The sequence below is a fragment of the Pelecanus crispus genome, chromosome 4, assembly GCF_030463565.1.
Source record: "Pelecanus crispus isolate bPelCri1 chromosome 4, bPelCri1.pri, whole genome shotgun sequence".
Lineage (NCBI taxonomy): Eukaryota > Metazoa > Chordata > Aves > Pelecaniformes > Pelecanidae > Pelecanus > Pelecanus crispus.
In genome coordinates this window covers 40413801-40436079 of record NC_134646.1, presented here as the reverse complement: position 1 = coordinate 40436079, position 22279 = coordinate 40413801, and the positions used below count along the sequence as shown (strand labels likewise).

General features: G+C 36.9%; 1 protein-coding gene across 5 annotated transcripts in view; it reads right to left on the bottom strand.

Annotated features, from left to right (window-relative positions):
- RAPGEF2 (Rap guanine nucleotide exchange factor 2) overlaps nt 1–22279 on the bottom strand; it is a 188803-nt gene that overhangs the window by 11576 nt on the left and 154948 nt on the right. For all 5 annotated transcript variants that reach the window (XM_075708717.1, XM_075708718.1, XM_075708719.1 and 2 more), the window contains 13 exons: nt 21588–21740; nt 21057–21221; nt 17969–18076; nt 17675–17878; nt 17477–17585; nt 15029–15275; nt 9794–9951; nt 4941–5181; nt 4306–4689; nt 2434–2645; nt 2223–2346; nt 1567–1590; nt 286–509 (listed from right to left, as the gene is read on the bottom strand). In XM_075708717.1, the coding sequence (XP_075564832.1) occupies nt 286–509; nt 1567–1590; nt 2223–2346; nt 2434–2645; nt 4306–4689; nt 4941–5181; nt 9794–9951; nt 15029–15275; nt 17477–17585; nt 17675–17878; nt 17969–18076; nt 21057–21221; nt 21588–21740 (2353 nt within the window). The remainder of the gene's footprint in view (nt 1–285; nt 510–1566; nt 1591–2222; nt 2347–2433; nt 2646–4305; nt 4690–4940; nt 5182–9793; nt 9952–15028; nt 15276–17476; nt 17586–17674; nt 17879–17968; nt 18077–21056; nt 21222–21587; nt 21741–22279) is intronic.

Sequence of the window (22279 nt, the reverse complement as noted above, 5' to 3'; positions counted from 1 at the left end):
TTTTGGCTCCTCCATACCTTTTGTATGGACAAATCTAAAGAACCCTTGTGCACTTTTGCATGACATCATCTGAAAGCCTTATCTCCTATATAAATGCTATGTCTCTATATTGTTGATCTGCAAGATGATTTCCTTAATATTCATAGATGTTCAGTACTTGGAAATGACTAGACACGTCGTTTTCTACCTCATTGCCTATTTACTGTTCCCAGTTACTTCCTTGGAGAAGAAACAGAGGTATATTTAACAGTTTCCTTGAAATCCATAGCAAATGACAACGCTCACATGTGTTGGTGGCTGGCTCACACTGCAGAGACAGTGTCTGGAGGCTCTCTTCATCCATTTCCAGGTCCAAGTTTGAGAGATACTGCTTTACTTTCCGTGCCATCTGAGCATCTTCATACAGTTTTTTAGCATTAAGGAAGGAGCTGCGACGGACCCGCTTTTTATGACCCCCTGTTTGCGCGACATCCAGCACGGCTGCATTTGTACTGCCCTGGCTGAGAGACCTGGAGTGAAGGGGGGGCAGGAGGGGGAGGGAAGAGGGGAAAAGTATGACTTAGTCCAACACTGTATCACTTGATGAACATGAAACGTGCAAAAGATTGCATGAATGTCAGTCTACGGTCAAAGCTTACATGCCTCATTCCAGTAAGTCAAACAGCTATAACAGATAGAAAGATGAGGGTCAGGAAATCTTTTTACTTGGTTACAGGCACTATTTTAATTACGCAAATATTTTAACCTGTTCTGCTCCAACTAGGCAATATCACTTCACACATATAGAAAAGCATTCAAGCTAGCTCTCTCACATAAGCCAGCTACTGAGAAGACTGGAGCATTAGGAAAAGCTCATGCAGTAAGGCAATGCTGACAGAAGACTATAGCTGAGGTTCAAATTTAAATACATATACAGAAGGCATTTTGAAAGCTCTCTAAATACTTCTTAAATCAGACCATATACAAAATGTACAGCTCAGTTTTACAGAACAGAACTTCCTTGTAACTTGCTAGGTTGAGGACAGCTTTTTGTTAAATAAAATGATCAGCTAGTTCACAATGAAATAAACGTCATGCACATTTCAATGTATGTATATCTATATGAAAGCTATGTATTGTTCCTGTATTGTTAAGAGTAAAAATGATGGCTGAATTGTAATATGAAAATAAGTTAGTTTAGCAGATACTGTAAGTTTTAACTTTTGTATTTGATTGTGATAATTGCTTATTAGGCATAAGAAAGTTAACAGCAATTTTCAGCTGTTGCAACCTTGCCATTTTACAATTTCTCTTTTACTGAAAGTCACTTCCTTTGGCAATTTAAATTGGAGGTGGGGGAGAACAACACCCCACTCCTATCTACAACCACTTATAAATAATTTACAACTTTTGTGTTTTAACCTCAAAAGCAAAAGCACTCCTGGATTAAAATGTATTGTCAGTAAAAAAGGGTTAACAAAAGAAAACAATGTCAAAGCACCAGAAAATTAAAGATAGCAAGTAGGAAACAATGCAAATGGTAAGGGAAGAATGAATGTCTTGTGTGCGTTGTCTCCAACCACTTACCCCAAACTCCTCCATTTCTTCTTCCTGCAAGTGAGAGCCAGGAAGAGTAAAGCATGGGTTTAAGAAGAGACAGAGAAAGATCACAAGCTCAGAAAGAAAAAGACCAGACCTCAGGACAAGCAGTTCTGGAAGCCCACAAACATTAAAGAGAGCCTTGACTCGGCCATACAGTCAGGTATTACAAACTCTTCTAGCTCAAATTAAGAAAAAGAGTATGCAATAAGCTGGTCTAACATGACGCCAAACAGCATTCACTCCACGTTTTCTAACACTGCTAGCTGACACCGTTTCAGATACATTCCCTCTTCTACTAAATCAAAACAATAAGGCTGGCACACATCAATGTTTCCAACAGACTAATACATATGTGTTCAAGACAGTATCTCCCCCCCCCCCCCCCCCCCCCCGATGGAATATAATTTTTAGAAAGTAACTGGTAGCTAAGGAATAATATAAAACATTTTAATATATATTGATAAACACAAAATGTAATTATTACTCCAGTTTTAGAACACCACGTAATTTTGGTAAATTGTTAACAACAAACACAAAACGCATATTTTTCCAATACAACAAGGGGCACTTGAAAAGCATCTCTTGCTGACACCTAGCCTTCTCTCAGCTGGGAAAAGCTCTGCCTAATACAACACGCTTACCTCGTTCTAAACATTAAAGCAGGATCCATGTTCACAGATGCCATGCGACCAACATGGCGTATCTCCTTCGCAATCATTCTCAGCTTCTCAAAATTAACCAAGCCCTCCACTTTTGAATCATTTCCTACAATCAACAATTAACAACATCATTTATTAGGCAGCAAAGTTAGTTTTCCTTAGGTTGTAAAAGATGACGTACTTCTGTTTTTACCTTCATGAAGGAATGTAAGGTCTTTTTTGATAACAGGAAACAGGGGGATAATGGGGGGCTGTAGGTTTTGGCTGTTAAGGACATTACGATATTTTGCCATATTCCTAGATGGATCAAACAAGTCCTGTAGATCTTGAAACAGTTTTTCATACTTGCTTGGAAGCTTTTCCCAAGTAGTTCGGAGCCTTGCAACTGGTGCCAAGTTCAGGCCACTTGAAACAAACAAAAAAAGTGCAAAAATGTTCAAGAACAATAGAAAGAAACAAAAAATCCTAGAAAGACAATGTTAAATTTTGTATGGGAGAATACCATATAGCCAGAATAGCATAGCACAACAATGTCAATAAAGTAATAGAAAATGAAAACTTCCTTTTGCTAGTGTGTACTACAGAACAATTACGATAATTTTTATAAAAACTATAAAAACTGCAGATATCTGCATGATGTAACCATAAACAGATAAAAGTTACACTTGGATGAGTAATTAAACCTTATAGAGAGTACATACTTATTCTTATTACTTTGGAACAGTGTCCGAATTTGATAAAAATATCATAATCTAGGTGTACCTCAGGATCACCACTTACTTCCAGATTACTAGACTGCAGGAAAAACCATCTTCCACCTACATAATGTTTAGGTGGTGACAGCATAGCAACCCACCTTCTTGCTGCAATAGTCCATCTCTTTGTTATGTCTAGATCAAATTGTTATAACAGACGCTACATATTTGTGGCTATTCTGAAGCAGTAGCTGGTACAGAAACCATTTTTTTTTCCTTTAATGGCATTGCCTGTCTTGCTATTATTTCTACCTATGGGCAAGTTTGGTATCTAGAATCTTTCCTTCACTCAAGTTTTTGCTAGCAGGCATGCTGCTTTTATTTCTCATTGAGATCAGCTGAAATAGCTGAACTAAATCTCAAGATTTTTATGTCTCAGAGATGCTGACTGATTATCAGCATGGATCCTTGATTTTGGAGCTTGCCACGTTTGACTGAATGGTATTCAAAACCAGCAATCTTCAGAAAAAGTGTCACATTCAGTCTGTTGATTGAATGTGACAGAGGCTTTTGCCAGAGACAGTGATAAAATTGTCATTTTAATGCAACTTACTCAAGCTTTCTAATAAGACAGAATATTGAGGGTTTGGGTTTGTTTGGGTTTTTTTTTGTTAGGTTCTATCTGCCTAACTTGGGAGACTCTAAAGGAAATGTGAATGTTTCAAAAAAATGGGTATAACCACACACATTAGAGTTTCCTTTCCTCCTTTTCATTCCAAAACTAAGAAAGGCTTTCTGTCTGAGATTTTCAGTACTTTTTTTAGTCTTATTAAAAGATTTTTATTTACAGCTTATTGTATGTCACTGTAGTCTTCTATCGACTATTATCAGAGATATGGTGATACAAAGTGTATCTGGTGATACAAAGAAAGTGGTGATACAAAGAAAACCAAAGGCAACACATCATGGCTCAAGGAATTAAAGATATTGGGAACTATGTGTAAAATGATGAGCTCCCTTTGGGAAATTAACCCATTCATTTATGACAATGTTGTAATTTTTCTTCATATAACTGCCATTTCTTTTGGTTTTTGTTTTTAAATAAGTACAGTAGCTTCCCTAGTGCCATGTTCACCAATGACTCTTGTCTCACTGTCTTGAGCAATAAGTACATAATAGTAGCATTCCAAATAATATTTCAGGAAACGTTTCAATGTCAAGTTTAGATTACTGGAAAATGCCCTCCTTATTGGATTGCCAAGTGTTGATGTTAGCAGTATTAATTGGTTTACTCAAATACATGTTTTTTTAGACTGACATGAGTAAGACTTTGTTTTTTACTTAGAAGTAAAATTACTAAAGGGCAATACCTAATGATGGCAAACATCGAGTTGAAGTTCTTGCATTCTCTGCAGTGTAGTGCTATCTTAATGAAATGCTTAATGATCTTCATCCTTTTCAACTGGTTGGTTTCTCTTAGAATCTCAGAAGCCACCCAGAATGTTTCTTGATTTATCACCTCTTCAAACTTTTTTAGATTAGTGCAACCTGTTTTTGATTTGAGTTTAAACAAGTCATCTATGTATTCCGTGGGTTCAATATTACGGAAGAGCTCAAAGTTTCTCATGGAGAGTTGGGTAGCCACCTCAACAGTACTGAGCTGCAGTAGGGAAATTTGACTTTCCCTTAGTAACTCTTGAGCATCTTCATCTGAACAAAGAGTTTCTGTTTCCATGTTGTTCTTCAGGTAATACCTGTAAAAACAAAATTAAAAAAAGACACTAGATAAAATATACTCAAATACTAGTGAAAGTTGCAGTAATGATCCAGTTGAAATCATAGAATAAATTGAATTTCACCATGCCTAGATATTAATTAGAAGTTGCATAAGGAGCAATTTGTTGTAAAGAAACAGAACAGTAATAATTAAATAATGCTCCTATTAACAGGATTTTGACTTAATAAGTTGGCATCGTCAGCTTTAGCTCACAGTCTCCAATCTCACCTGCCACTCAGCTGTATCCTGTCAGCAAGCTTGGATAACTGATCAGGAAGCCTCCTTTGCTTGATTACACCCTCAGGTGTGACAGAGACTTCACATAGTGAATATGCATCAGGGGTTGCAGTGAGAGCAAATTCCCTGATAGCCTGGATGACCACTTCTTTTGCTGTTGTGTCCTTACTGATCATGATGTAACGACTTTGCTGATCTGCCTTGAAAACCCTCAGAACTTGATCTGGTAAGTCTGGAAAAAAAAATTACATGCAAGGTATGCAATTTAGTAAAGCAAAAAAAAAGGTATAAGAACAAGCAAGAATATCAGCTACATTGAGTCTAATTACTAGTGCTATGAGTTTTTACTTCAGTATCATTGTTTCACCTCTCTCCTTACAAAACAGCTGGGTTTTTGTGGTTTGGGGTTTTTTTTGTTTGTTTTGTTGTTGTTTTGTTTTTTTTTTTTTTTTTAATGGAAGTCTAGTTCTATGAGCAACCAGGAAAAGAAGTTAGTTAGGCTATCAATGGGGCAAGCCATAAAAATATGTTAACATTTCAAAATTTTGGGCAGACAAACTAGTGAGTAGTCTGATTTTCACAGGTGTTGAGTACTGGCAAATTCCATTTAAGTCTGAGAAAAATCAAGGACACTCAGCAACACTACCCTATACCCTGACATATAAGAAGTTTAAGCAAATTAGGTGATAAGAATGTCAATCTTCCTAAAGATGTTTTTAAGAAAATAGACTTGTTTACCTAAGTCTGATGCTCAACCATAGTGCCAAACACAAAGGGAAGACATGAACATGTAAGTAGCCAGGAAGATGCGTGTATAATGGACAGCATGCATGTATAAACAAACAAACTGCAGGAGTATTAGTGCATCCAAGTACTTAATTATCAAAAATACTCTACCCTTGATACATTTAAATCAATGCATAAGTAACAGACTGAAAACTTGCTCTTTATTTCTCTGTGCCAATGTTTTAGTAATTAAGAAATAAAGCAGCCAGAGATAGAAAAACACTTTACAAATTTTCGAGTTCTAAATATATTATTATTTCAAGTGACTGATGACAGAAACTTACAGTGAACACCTACAAGGTGTCTGTTTTTAGGAAATCTGGAGAATTACCAGCCTAACTCCAAATGTTGGATTTGGTATTTCTATAAGCTATATGGAAATACCAAATCCATATATATTTCCATATTTCCATTAATGTACTGAAATCTAGACCCATTAATCAACTTAAGTTTGATTGTTATCATTGTATTACAAAAAGACAAAAAAAGCTGAAATTGTACAGCTATCCACCACTGGATTTTTTAATGTAAGGTATTTTTAACTGACAAGTACTTTCAATTAATTTAATTTCTTCCCTCTTTTACAAATAACCTTTTCCAGTTTTGTGTGACATGACATCTGGTCATTATTCTTTAATGAAGATGTTTTAAAAAAATAGTATTTTCTTTTCTTTTTAGATCATAAAGGTCATATGAACAAGAAAACAGATAACAGAAAGCCTCTGAATCTACAGCTGAAAAATGATCTTTATTAAAAAAAAAACCTGAAAAAACCAGCTGTCAGATGAAAACATCCACTTTGATACAACCACAATATTTTTTGACAAGACCTGAATGTGCATAACGTATCCAAGTTACTGCAGAAAGATCTATTCAGCAACAGAAATCTTGTGACAAAAGAACAAAAATTAACATCTTCCCACTGCTGCTGCATGTCTCCAAACTAATCATTTGGAAAGCATTAAAATAAATCTCTCTGATATGAGTTGATTTACTTGCCACAAAGGCTATTTAGGCTGAAATATATTAGTTTACAAATTTCATGCAACTAAGCCCATAACTTTTAAGCTCACAATAGTATTTTTGCAGCTTGAGAAGCACTAACACTGAGACACACTAGAACTGAGTGATTACATCATCAGTTACACACAATGGGTATCCGTACAGGCCAGTTTTTAGCCCTTTCTAAGTACTTGACTCAAAGGTACAAATACCTTATAACTAAAACAAGCCAATTTTGCCTTTTATCACCAATTCAATATTGACCTGCCTTCCTTCAGTAATTAGCTGAGGGATACAGAGCAGTGCCTGAAATAATTTCTACATTTTTTGACATCTTGAGGAAGGCAGATGACAAAGACGCAGCCTTTCAGAGACATTATTAAAAACCAGACCGCTCTCTAGATCTATTTGCCTCTTGCTGTTACAGAAATACTTGCCACTCAAAGAAACGCTATGAAGATGGGAAGCTACTGTAAACAATACCAAGGTGGGAACTCGCTTAATGTTCCTCCCAAGAAACAAGTGTTTTGTGCAAGGAGAAAATAACCTGTTCTGCTGCATTGCTGAAGTCAATATGAAGAAATGCAGAGAACAGCAAATAGAAAAGTATCATCTTTGCACTGTATTTTACCATCCAATTTCTCAGGCTGCATACCTATCAGAGCTGGTAGCAAAAGCACTACACAGAATACAGAGAAGTCTGCCAGCAATTGAAATGATTACAGCTATAGCAATGGTAGCAAGTAATTCAGCACAATAATTTTTAAATAAAACAGCACTTGAAAAGAATTGTAATCACCCCCCTTCACTCCTTTTCAAAAAAGGAAACTGGAGTGGCAGGCTGAAGAATGCAATGCTGTATGATAGGAATCCAGTCCCTTAGAAAGCTTACGTGAGGGGAAAAAAAAGTATTAGTGACTGGCAGCTCATCATTACTATAGTATTTTGACTTCCAATCGAATAGCAAAGACAGCACAAAGGAAGAGAAATCAAAGTGCTATTGACTAGTTGAACATTTAAAAATGAACCTTAAAAAGTATATTTGAAAAAGCCTGAGCAAATCAGAAGAGAAACTAAAATGACTCCTCAGAGATTTCAAGCTGTTCTCATTTTCTCCTCAAAGACTACCCTTCCAAAACAGCAAGTTGTTTTTTCCTTTTTTTTCCCATCCTGAGGGATGTTCCCCAAAGCCTCAAAGGATGGCTGTTCTACCACTTTTCTCTTTCTTCTCCAGTGCATTCAATTTCTTGCAAGCTGCCTCCATCTCCATCTTTAATTTAGTCCAAGGTAATAAAAGAAATTAAAAATGCAAGCTTTAATTTTTTCCAAGTCTTAAAGTATACAGAGGTATAATTCTACTCTTCTATCTACAATGCAACCATCCTTAAAGCCCTTAAGGTATATGTTTTTCATTTCAGTCCCCCTTTCCCCTCCTTCCCACACACAGAAAAATTAAACCTGTGAATTACTTAAAAAAATAGTCAGTGTGTAGACATTTGGGCAAATTTTAAGCAAAGAGCTTTTTTTTTTTTTTAAATGAGAAAGCACTAATTACTTAATACATTTTCTATAAAGATAATGGAAAAGCTGCTGTAAGGGTGAAGCAATGGCATTACATCATTATTTATCTCCTTTCCTCAAAGCAAAAGGCAAACAGTAGAGCATTATTCATTTATTAAACTTCTCCAAACTCCATCTGTGATTGAAGGATCTTCAGACCTGTAATGGGTTTCCTTCTCAATTAATGGAGTTTGTTTGAGCTGTGAGAGACAGCAATGCCCACAGCTCTGGAAGTCGCTGTGCTCGGCATTAGGGGCACATTAATTATCTAGGACCGTCTGGTCTAGGTAAATGGCAAGCTGGAGAACAGAATCTTCACCCATTTATAGATCAAGTGCTAATGAAAAGTTAGGCTCTTATTGATAAAGAATATATTCAAAGTGTTGGACACTAGTTGTTAGATAAAATACAAAAAAATACCAATCTTCCCACTCTCTCAAGAGCAATCTTAGACACTGGGACAAAAATCACACACCACCTTCATGTAGCTTTCTCTAGCCCTAAAGAACCTGAGATGAAGTGATGCTCAGTATCACAGTTTCAAGTGCAATGATTGCACCAACTTGACCAGTATGTAGGCTGATGTATAAGCACAGTCCCCTTAGGTAAGGTTTGCAATCCCTCAGACTTAGGAGGGCACTGAATTTTTAGTTCTACTTTTGAGAAATACTCTAAAGATCAGACTAAAATAACTGAGTGTCTGCACAGCTACCATCACCATATCCTCGTCCAGCAGCTATGTTTTAATAGCAAAGATTTGGATACTTAGAGAAGGTTTCCTGCTAAGAACCTTCCTGCAGCAAGATAAGAGCCCAAATCCCAGACCCGCCAGGAGCTCCAGCTATACCCTTCTCATAAGATAAGACTATCAAGTTTCTCATATTCTCCCCCTTTTTCTCCATCACTCGCCCCTATGCTTTGTTCCTCTCTGCTAAATGTGTTCATTTTTCATCTATTTCAGAATGGGATTTTAAATCGCTTTATATACGAAGAATTCAGCATACAGCTGTAGGGCAGGGTGATTAACAGGGAACTTTGAAACTCTGTCCCTTACAGATGTAGTACAAGATTATAGAAGTCTGTTCAGAAAAAGTCTGAAACGCATGTCCTGTGTCCCAGTCCAATGCCCTTTCACTTTACTGTAAGCTAATGATCTACTGTGCTATTTGAAAATACTGCAGTCTTGTAAATGCCAATCTATCAGGGCAAATTATAAGATACCAAACAAAATAAGTTTTCACTGGCCAAAAGTATTCAATCAGTAAGAGGCACTCTGTATACAACATACTTGAAAAATAAACATCTAATACATTCGGGTAAAGTATCTTGGAGCAGATGTAATAAATCCTAATGCAATCCGTGGGTGACAGCATACAGTTAATAAAAACTCACATGCATCTTCAGACTCTGGAAGTCTGGGGCCGGGGTGGGGGCAGGGAAGAAATCGATGAAAGGAAATTATAAGGTCAAGAACAACAACAAAAAAGGATCCTTACCTGGAGTAGTATTGAAATCTAAGATGCGGTGATGAGACTGCAGTAGATCGGGATTACTGGATGACAGGGTTCCGCTGACAGGTAAAGCAGGAGGAATGTGCTTCGTTTGCCTCAGTCCCACGATGCTGTCATCCTGAGACTGGCCAATTCCAATGTCACTGCATCCAGCAAGAAATAAAATCAGGACTTACAGACATTCAGAGCCTGGGACATACTAGAGGGACGCAGGGACATCTGTATTACTACATTTTCATGCTTTCAATTGTTAGTACAGTAATCACTATTTAGAAGTTAAAATTCTCTAGACAACAGTGCTCACTGTCTACATTTTGTCAACAGCACCCAAATGTCCACTCAAAGTGATTAGATCCGCCTGCTCACACTGCCAGAAGATCCTCATGTTCACCACTAAGCTCTGAGGAGCTGCTAGGCTCATTGTTTTTTGACAATTTCTGACAGTGGCAAAGATCTTTATTCAAAAGGTGGTACATACCTCACCATTCTTGCACCACCCCATCACCCAAACTTTGACAAATACTGCTGTCCCTCAGTGCTCTTTTATAAGACTTGAATTTCACAGATCTTTCACCCCATCACAGACAGAATTTGCAACTGTACTTCAGGACGGATTGTAGCCATACAACCTAAGATCTTTCAACAGACAAGTAAGAGAGGACCATTGAGATAATCCATTTTCCTGCCCTGTATCACCTTCTCTGAGTTTCTCCTCACTGAATGTGACTGAAGTGATGCCAGCTACCTCGGAAGGCTAAGGTAAGCATTCACGCTTGGGTGCTATCGGTATCCCCTCCAAAGTGCCTGACAGCTGTAAATAAAGTATTCTGTGATAAAGGTGAAGGATTTTGTCTATTAAATTGTGAAAGGCAGAGTCCCAAAGGAGGTCAGTAGTGCTAGATGGATCAGAGACAGAGCTCTCATCATATTATAGCAGGCACTAATTTGCTTATTGCTTTTGAGTTCATAATAAACATGCGAAGCAGAACAACTGCTACAGGATGTAGAGTTGGAGCTAGCCATTGAACTTTTCTATAAATATATAGATGCAAATCCTTAATAAAATATTCTGAGGGTGAAAAATGTTGAATAGCAGCCATTATAAAAAATGAAAATAACTACAAATTTAGCTACAATAGGCAAAGCCTTTTTAAAAGGCAAGCACATCTAAATCTTTATCTACACATGTAAATAAAGCATAAACCAGAACTCAGATATCATTGCAAACTGCTGCAACTCTAAAATGTCAAGCTACTAAATTAAATGATGCAACACAAATGACCATTTGTACCCTAATTTTGGGCACTTAAGCTTTTGTCTACTGTTCTATCCATCCTCAGAAAACCTAAACAGAAGTCATTAAGGGCCTGATAATTATCCTTGTTGAGTTGTTACAGCACAAGCATCCTTTTGTGTTTACCAATGAATTATTTTACCCAGTAGACTCTTGTACCACGTCTTTAAGTGCTATGAATTGAACAGTACTCTGGGAAGCTAGGACAGTATCTCTCTGCATTTAAGACAATTTTAGTTACTTGGACACAGCAACTGCTTTTTAGAAGTCAACGCAACTTAAAAAAGGCAAGAGTGGTATCTCCGTATGATGTGTTTGGGTTTTCTCGTTGTTTTGTTTTTAAAAAACAAAATAACTCTGTATTACCAGACTATTTTACGAAGTGAAAAAATGGTTTCCTGGTTTCAGCTGGGATAAAGTTAATTTTCTTCCTAGTAGCTGGCACAGTGCTGTGTTTTGGATTTAGTACGAGAATAATGTTGATAACACACTGATGTTTTAGTTGTTGCTAAGTAGTGTTTATACTAGTCAAGGACCTTTCAGCTTCCCATGCTCTGCCAGGCGCACAAGAACCTGGGAGGGGGCACAGCCAAGACAGCTGACCCAAACTGGCCAGAGGGCTATTCCATACCATATGACATCATGCTCAGTAGATAAACTGGGTGGCAGGGATCGCTGCTTGGGGACTGGCTGGGCATCCGTTAGCGGGTGGTGAGCGGTTGCATTGTGCATTACTAGTTTTACATATTCTTTTCTCATTATTATTACTTTCTCTTCCAACTGCCTTTATCTCAACCCATGGGGTTTACTCCCCGCCCCGCCCCGATTCTCTCCCCCATCCCACTGCAGGAGGGGAGGGTGAGCAAGCGGCTGTGTGGTGCTTGGTTGCCACCTGGGGCTAAACCACAATAAAACCCCAAGTCATGAGAGTGACAGAAACACTGAAGTCCACTGGAAAAAAAGTGCTTGGATTCTCTCTTAATCAGAAGTTAAGCTGAATCTGAACATCTGTATTCTTGTACCTCCACATAAAGCACAAAATACTGTGACAAGCAGTGATGATCAATTCAGCACACAGCACACGTATGCTAAGCTACAAGCGAGCAAGTCTTTCACTACAACTAAAAGCATTCCCAGCAATTGATGTCTTGTCTTTCAAGTAGGAACCACTCCACAACACACACACACACAAAAAACCAACTAAAAAAAAAAAAACCCCAAAGCCCCTGAACCTCAAAATGCTTTCTGGTGGTTCTAAACAACTATATAGTATATTTCATAAATATGCCAACACCAGTATTTTCTCTAAATTCAATTCAAATGAAGACAATGTGACCCTCCTCCTTATATTAATAGTTTCACTTGCATTATGTATTCCTTTTGCAGTTTGTCACTTTTATATAATCTTATACCTATCCTGTGCGTCATGACGCAGCTTCAGTAAAGTGGATCAACTGACAAATAGTAGGTTTTAAAAAAAGTAAAAGCAATGTTTTAAAATTCTTCTCGATTCTAAGTATTCATATGCTAATTTAGAAAGTATTTACCTTACACTCAGTCTACTCTATTTTAAAAACTTAAATCAGAATCTGAGTTCTAACTTATGCAGACAAGAAATGAACCCCAGAAATTTCCAATACAAATAGCAACACTAGAAAAGTCCAGGTCCCATGAAAATCAACTGCCCCTGCTGCTCAGTAAAATATTCTATTATGCCGGTGAAAGGCGATTGTGGTTTTAAAGGAAAGGCATTTCTATTGCTTTCTGTATGCATTTGCAATGCAGGGAGATAGCATTAACTAAGAAATAACTTTCCAGCTGAATGACAAACAGGGTAGAGGGATAATGGAACGGCAGAGCTGTCTGAATGCTTCTTCCTTCAAAATACAGTATATTGTACATCCCACTGCAGGGCTGCAAATAGAGAGAGCAGAGAGGGGGGTGCTGCTTTGTCTGGGATGCTGAATTATGGACCAGGCAGAACTTTGCTAGAGATGGAGGTGGGGGTTGTGTTTAATCCTTAATTGGAGCCATTGAGCATACAGACCACAAAACCACTCTAGATTACAGGAGTAAAGAAGGCAAAGAGCTCAAGTGGAGGCTGCAGCCAGAAGTACGCTTCAAGAGTTGCCTTGCAGCTGGCAGAGAAGATTTCCCAGTAGACGCAGAGGAAATGGTGGTGTCTGCTCTAGTTCAGGAAGTTACTTGACATTATTGGACTAAAAAGCAAGAGTGAAGGAAGGCATTATCTCCTGCTCAGACTGATTCATCTTTGATACTGATTTAACGTCTCACGCAGCAGACCCTCTAAGAGTGACCTCATTCTAGTTTAAAGATTGGTTTTATCCGGATACATTCTGGAGGCACTGGAGACCTCTGCAGTATTCATGTTCAAAAAAAGGTGGACAGTTTCACCCCATAAGCTAGCTGACTCATTAAGTCTTTAGATATCTACTCTAATTAATAAGTAAATCAGCTTTTTCATCTCTCTTGTATTTTGGTATTTAAAAACATGTGAGAATAGGTAAAGCCCCTTAATACAGGCAATACCATTAATTATTAGGAAGAACAAGATAAAGGTTTCTACACAAGAGGGGGTAAAAAAAGCACGAACAGGAAAGTCTACAGCTACACATCTCTATGCAGAAACTGTGCAGACACAACTGAATGTCAACAGGCTTTGCAGACAAATCGCTATATAACACATGAAGTAAAGCTAGCAAAAGGAAAAGAAAATAGGTCAAGCGTACAGTTTTTCTGAGTCTTACCCAAAGAGATCCCTGCACAGAAAAAGTGCAAAAATGAAAGGAATCAAAGAAAAAAAGAAAACCAACAAGAAAATTTTATGCAAAAGCTGCGAACAATGGTGAACAATGCAAAAAATCACGCCTAAGAGTATGGCTTACTGGAGGAACAAAGATACAAGACTGGTGAAATAAAAGAAAACATTCTAAAGACAAACAACATAAAAAGAGGATTTACAGATTCTCCTCTACTGAAATGTGTCTGCGTCAATTTAAGAAATATCCATTATTTTGGATATAGTAATTTATATTAATTTAACCTTTACATTACTAACAATCTATTTATAATGTTTCAGAACAGTATTTATTTAGTAGGAAATACCAAATATTAGTTAAGCAAACTTTTTTTAAGTAATAGCAGGAAAAAAGCCTAGATTTTCAGCAAAAGTGTCTTTTTCATGAATTTACATAGAATAGGTTTCTTCCTCAATGGGACACAGAAAAGAAAAATGCCAGAGAAAACACTGATAACACATCAACTACCCTCTACAATTCCTTTTTCCCATCAATGCCATCTGTCTTGGCCAAGAACCAGATTCATCAACATCATATAAAACTCATTCTTCTATTGTTTCCAACAATCCTTATCAGAACTCTACTTCTAGAAAGTGTTAATAGAACAAAAGATATCAGATACCTTTCATCAGATAACTTTCATTTAAAAAATACTCAATTCTATCAAAGAACCCAAGCTAAAATTTTAACCTGTCTCCCTTATGGCAGTACGTAGAAATTCTTACATACCACTGGAATGTGGAAAAACTGAAATCATTGCTCCTATCAACCATTTGCAAGCAAACCTGCTTGCAGAATTATTCTGAAATTAATTGCCTGGGATGCTTCCAGTTAACAGTCTTAAAAGAAAACAGTACATGACATGAAAAACTATTTGTGCCACCACTTTACCTGTAAGAAGTAAAATACTTCCATATTGATGTCAGGAGCTGTATTGTTAGCAGTCTATGAGCATTCAAATACTCAGACTAGTATTTTCTAGTCTATTTTTTCATAGATAAGCATGGTTTGCATTAATAAAAAAAAGTATCATGACAAATTATAAGTATCATGAGAAATTATTAAAATTTAACACAAAGCAAATATTTTAGAAGAAAAAAAACTCACTTGTATGGTTTCTGAGGCAGAATACTGATTCGAGTCTTGTCAAGTATCTTCTTTAATTTATTTCTTCCCCCAACTGTGTTGGCTTTACTTTTCTTATTTACTTTTTCTAATCCTATTACCTGCTCCACATCAACGGCAAGGTCTGGGATGGAATAACGACTCGCCTTTTTAATATCACCAATTTTAGGCAGGTGGGGAGCACCATTTCTTTTTTCCTCTGACAACCGTGTTAAGAGTTCTTTAAAAACTGCACAAAACAGGAAAAGAGGAAAGAAAAAGAACAAAAATGTAAAAAGAAAGCTCTGTGCACCAGACCAGTTTAATATTAATCACTACAAAAAACTGATTAAGATATTCTGTCAATTCAAGTATTAAATGAATTTAGATATAAGACTTTAAAAAACTTTTAAAAAGGACATTCATTTTCTGTAGTATGAATCAGAAAATCAATAAATTGGCCCAGCTCACAATAGAAATACACTCGATGACCAACCACATGGTTGCATGGATGGTGTCAACAGAGGAACTTTGACTTTTCAACATAAGGACACAGGCTTCTGCAGAATAGTAGCATAAAACCAACACACTGGACAAAAATGAGATAGGAAAACTAACAACTGAGAAGGAAGGTTTTAAACAGATAGCCAGCAACAAAAGCTCTGAGATGGACAAGAAATTATTATCAAAGGGATCAAAAAAATCAGAAATCAGAGGGGAAACTGCAAAGTCATAAGGAAAATATAAGAAAGATGAGACTAGAGACGCCTTGGGTGTTTGACAGGGCTGTTGCATCCATCTGCCAGATATGCAAAAAAACCCCAAACCTCACAGGCTCCCTCAGCTCCCTAGCAAAGAGCTATCTCTGGGGCTGAAATACCTGATGAAGTTGTGAATCAGTTCTTCTAATGCAACTTCTAGCATTGCAAAAATGTGGATATATTGAAATAAATCAAACAAAACTGATCTGGAGATCAAGTCACATATTCTGACTCTGAGACGAAGTCTCCATATATAAATGGAAAAAAATCATGTGATGAGTTGATTTGTAATAATAAATGCAAACTGATAATTAAAACCAAGGAATTGTAGAAAAAGTGGGAACAAGGGCAACTAGATAAGGATGACTATTAGGGGCTAGGTTTTACTATTATGTATTAATTTTGTCCTTAATACTCATCCTTATCTCCAGAGGTACACAACAAATCACCAAGAAACTTCAAAAACTTCAATTAAGACACACAAAGACAAGTGGAGGAGAGTGATCCAAGCCAATAACTGCATCGTTGAATGGGAGCTGGAGAGACAACTTAGATACAGATAAGAAGATGCTGTTAAAGGAGACTCTCCTTTTGGAATTTGTTGATGAGCAATACCGCATACAACACACAAAGTAACTTCTGAGACTCTACTGTGATGTGATTTCAGTATTTGCAGTGGAGCAACAAGATTAAAAACCTAGAAAAACACAACTTCTGAAGAAATCGGGTTTAATCTTTAACACACTAAAGCAACACATGAGATCCAAAAACCTAGTGTGTGAAGGATGGTTACACAGAGCTTACACATTGCGAAACAAGCACATACTGCTAAACAAGCATATATGGATATATTAAGAAATGCCTTAATTATTAGAAACAATTGAAATATTAGAATCTTTACTGCAAAGAAACAAAAAAATCCCCAGGAAATAGATTTATAGATTTGACAAATGACTTTTGGAGATAACCTAAGCATATTTAATCATCAGTTAGTACAGTGACATCCTGCGGTAATATTCTGCCCTACTTATTTGCGATGAAGAACCTGATCCTGAAAGAGATACTTGGGGAAGACATCACTAAATTATATAAATAATCCAAGTATCCAGTGGTAAAAATCAAACCAAATGCACAAAATTATTAGCTACTTATGATGCTAACTGAGGTCCTGAGCAGCTTAAAGGCTCCTTCAAAACTGCTTTAGTACTTGTTAGAGGAAAAATTAAGAGAATAGATTCAGAAGGTAGCAAAATTGTTTTCACTTAGCTGGCAAGAAAGTTTTTATTTACCTTGTCGTGCTCATTGTAGGCATGGACTGAAAAACTATGAACAAATTCAGCAGACAAATTAAGATCACTGACCAACTGAAATTCCGGAAGAGGCTTCTTTCTTGAGAAAGGACTAAATGCTACACGTACAAACACGTGTTCGAGCTACATGGTCACAACAGTTCCTCTTAATCCAGAAACATGCACTTGTGAGTGTGAAGTCACTTCAATATAAGACCCTATTCATAAATTTTTCTCTGCAATTATGAACTAAGGTATTCCAGGACCTGCAAGCTTCCTTTTTCTATTCTTCCCAGTACAAAAGTGTTTCAAACAAAACTATTTTAAACTATTAAAAAAATAATTTAAGACTCCATCTAAATTAGAGCAGAAATTAGAACAGAAAGTGCACACAAACTTACCAAATAAATTGGTTTTCACAGTGATAGACAGATGAGTGTTATTTCTAAGGATTTCCATGGCTTTTGACAGCTGAATGTTTTCAAAGTTTTGACCGTTCACTTCCAGTATCTAAAAAGACGAACAGGTAGTGTTATTTTTATTTAGTGAAGAGAAAGGAAACAAAAAAGGGCGGGGGAAGACAGTTTAAAATTACATACCTGGTCTCCACGTTTCAAGCCTGCTTCTGTAGCTTTACTACCAAAATCTACACTGTCAACAAAGATTCCAAATCCCTTTTCTGACCCTCCCAGCAAGACAAAAGGCAAAGGGGCTTCTCGAGATGGCTTTGTTAAGGTTATCAATCTTCGTTTAGCTTTAGCAGCACAAGCAATATTTAACAGCCTCAAATGTCCACCCATTTTCTGCAAGAGAAAAGCATAATGAGTTATACATAACAACAGCCTGGCTACTCCCTGCCATCCCAAATTGTCAGAAAAACCCCTCACTCTTACCTCCCTCTCCAAATTGTTCTCAAATTCTTCCAGAAATCGAGTCATAGCAGGATCTCCTTCAAAATCATTGAAGTGATTGTTCACCCACAACAACACTACCCGTGTAACCTGGAAATTAATCAGTAATATAAATACTTTCCAGAAATACCCAGAACAGCACTAGTGCTAAGTCCTTTAAAAATACTGCTCCTTAAAGCCCCTGTAAATTTCCATTGGAATCCTAAATATTGTATGCATACACCCAAACCTAACTTTAGTAATATGCAATCATTTACCAGGAGGATAGAACAAATTAAGTATTAAAATTGCTTTCACTTGTGTAAGCAATTGTATGCTGTATTTCATAAAGAGTACTATGAGTTAGAAAATTAACACTGGCTGTATCAAATTTGATTGAGTAGGGAACAGAGCACACAGGTACAAGGCAATGAGTTAGATCCATTTCCGACTTATAACAATTTCCTGTTCATGTACATTTCCAAATCTGCTTAATTCTTCAAGCACGTGATCATAAGGCTTCTGATACTGCTTTATATTGGTTTTTGAATCTCACAAATCTTTAGATAAGCCACCATTAACTTCATTAGGCATTTACATGTGTAAAAGAGCTATTGTATGTTTAGAGAAGCAGGAAAAAGGAGCTACTGTGAGCAGCAGGAAAGAGGTTTTAGCAGCAAATACATGCAATTCTTTTCCCTTAGAGTCGATCTTTCAATTTATTACTACTCCTTTCTCTCTACCCCTATTCACCCGGAGCAACTACAATTATCAAGTTCAGAAGGATCTTAGCTGGTATTTGACAGTTTGTTAGAAAAAAAAGCCCTAAAGGAATACTATCAATTAATATGATTAAAGGTAAAGCCATAAAATAAGAGCTGCATTTTTTAAAAACTACATGCTACCACTATAAAATTTTATCTCAGTATGCGATTTGACCTGGAACATCAGCAGCACTTGTCCTGACAAAATAAGAGAGTTTTGACGTCTTGAATTAGTATCGACTCACGCTGTTTTTAAAAAGCTCCTGAATCCAAAATGGTTGTGCCACTCAGTTATCTGTAAAAATACAGCTGCATTTCTTCTGTTGTGCTGGGAAAGTAAGTTAGTACGAGAAAACCTCTAAAAGTTTCAAAAACTAGAGCTTAAGAACAAAATCTCATACAAATTTTAATCAGCTAAGGCTAACCCCTGTCCGTTCTTTGCATCTGCACAAAATCTAAACCTCTGCAGCCTCTTATGCTAACTGTCTGACACCAGGCATCCAAAACCAAACCCTGCCACCCTCATACACAGTTTCCAAATAGTTTGCCTTTTACTCCAGAGAAGCAACTGAATTCAGAAGAATTGCCAAGATTAACGGCCAAACTAATCAAGTACTTTAGAACTCCTCAAGAGCTCAGATTTCTAACAGGAGGCAACTGCACAGCACTATGTGCTGCAGCCACAGTGGCGTAGGCTAGGGGTAGCATTTCTGACATATTCGAGATTTTTCCACCTTTGAAATTGAAGATGAACTTCCTCAGTGTTAAACATCTGCAGTGTTCTTCATTAATGTGGATGACATTGGAAGATCCAGATGACATCTGGTTAAATTTAGGCTATTCGCAGATTTTTAAAATTGGCTGGGAAGTTGCAATCCATACCTTGTAATATATTTTAAATCACTGCAGTGATAGCTTCAATATCAATGCTGCTTTCAGTGTCTGGACTTACTAATGTACACCCAAACAACACTGCGCTGGAAAGGGTTGAATGGTAACTTCCAGAGGAATGCCATTACTTGTGTCACAACCAGGAACAGCATTAAAAGAGGATTAAAGCTGTAAAGTCAAGTACCCTGCTGCTGGGCAAAATCATCAGTAAGGCTGAATCTCAAATGTCCCAGCCTGATTACTACTGAGTACTGATCATCCTCAGGAATTTCTACTCACCCCTTTCCCTCTCCTCACTGCTTATCAGCCCCTAACATAAAACAGCCAAAATCTTCCAGATTCCTTGTTCCCCACTTGCTTATCTCCACTTGTCCCAAGCTGTTGACTGACTCCTGCCTTTCTGTCAGTGCTACTAGATGTCAGAAAGGGTTGGTTATTGAGACGGCAGAACAGAGAGCCTGTTTTCAGACCTGATACCAGCAACTGTGCTGGCTCATGCTTTTACAGAGGGGATTATCCACTGGAGGACAAGAAAAATAAGTTTAAAGATGAACTCCAATATTATAGCTCTGAAGCTGCAACAACCCTATGCTAAACAATATTAGCTGTAAAGCCTATCCTCTCTGCCAAATGGAAGATCCTTCCTCCAAGGCACAGATATACTAGCGTTTCTAGAAGAAATACCCAGATTTAAATAAAAGTTGAAAAACAAATTTCTCTTTAACCTCATTGATATAATTCTCTTGGTTTCAAATATGCAAAAACATCTGGAAACTTTTACTAGCTTTTTTACATATGAGAAAGTTGAAAATAAAGCATTACAGTGTGAAGCACAGTACAGCCTCAATAGACAGTGTGCCAAAACTGGATATACAGGGCCTTATTCTTCCATCATGGCAGTTTTGTTTAGGGAAGAGGATGTTTGATTGCTTTCTTGTGTTTGGGTTGGTTTTTTTTCTAATGCTGTGTAAGGCTCAACAGATTCTTAACAATGGCTATATTTTCTAGTCTCTTTATATAAAAATAAATTATCACAAAATGTTTGCCAAGTTGAGTTAACTAGTATTATGTATGGAAAACACAGACCTTAGCTGTATGCTGAAATTTCGAGACACAATATAATTCTATTGAATTATATTAAAGAAAGATACTGATTATTGGAAAAAAGCTTCCCCTATACTTGCAAGCAAATAAATTATGTTGTAAAAACACAACAAGGTAAAACATGGCTATTTACCTTGCTGAGCACATTAATACTTAAGTAAAATAAGGGAAAAAAAAAATTTCTTAGTTTTATCCATACATTGTCATTAAAATATGTCACCAGCTATTTGTGTCTTACTCAGTTTAGTCATTGTCTCTAAAACATGTTTTATTTTTAAGAGCTTATATGTCAATGTAAATGGTGACAGGTATGTAATTCAGGGGATTTTAACCTTATCCCTGAGGCTGGGGTCATTGAACCACTCCAACAACTTCTTGCCCACTTCCATTGGGCTGGAAAGAAAGGTCCGATACGTCAACAGGAAGTCTTCTATAAACGTTGGGTCTACCACAGAGTGCTCTTCTACCAAATGCATTGTTAACCTTTCAGCTGTTCCCTATTAAAAAAAAAAAAAAAAGTCTTAGGTATTAAACCAGATTTTCAATAAATGCAAATTTGTTTTCTTGTAATGTACTGAAGAGGTATTACACTAGAAAGGATACTGGCATCTATTAACTGATGAGCTAAGCAAACATAACAGCTTAACCATTGTGATAAGAAATGTAAAAATTTATGTAATTAATTTCTACAGAAATCACCTAGTTATCAATGTGCATAATTATAAAAACTAGAAATATTAAATGTCTATTTTCAAATATGTATTTTTATAATATATATCTCAACTAATCCTGGACCTAACTTGCCAAGTTAAGAAGTTTATAGAACACAGAGTTCTGCAAGACACTTCCTTTTTTCCTTTTACCTTGATGACAATATGACCTTTTCTTGTTCCCGTGCGATCAAGCTCCCTGTGCTCCTTCACCATCACAATCTCCCCTTCCTCTTCTACCTTCTGCATGTTCTTTTCCACTTGATTGAGGATGCGGCAATAATCTTGCTGGGCTATACAAACAAACTGGAAAGAATCATTGCGCACCAGTATTAAAAGGTAAAATCTTCAGAAAAGCACTTAGACTTAAGATGCAAGTACTCTATTAATAGAAGAGATAAAGTAGTTTCTCAACCTGCAGTGAGCCAAATTTGTCTTTCCAGCAGTTCAGCTGCAGTAAGCAAATGAATACACAAGCACAGTACTTCCACTACAATCTTGCAGTTAGAGGAGACCAAGATTCATCAGAGCAAAAAATCATTTAGCATTATCAGCCATTTTTGTTTAGCTTCTTTGACCTCCCCTCTGCTGGAGATGAAGCTCAGTATCCTAGCTGGTATTTTTTCTCCCATGCAAGCTTTTGTGTAGTATTTAGCAGGCTTAAGAAATTGAAGGGAAAACATAGCTTTTGGGTTTTTGTGCCTACTGCTACTGTAAATAATTTTCATTTTTCATAGCCATTTATTAATAAAGTCAATCATTAAGAAAACTAACATTTATTCAACTACATGAGTGGGGGCACACAGAAACAAATTACTTCTGGATTAAAGAATACATCAGGAAAA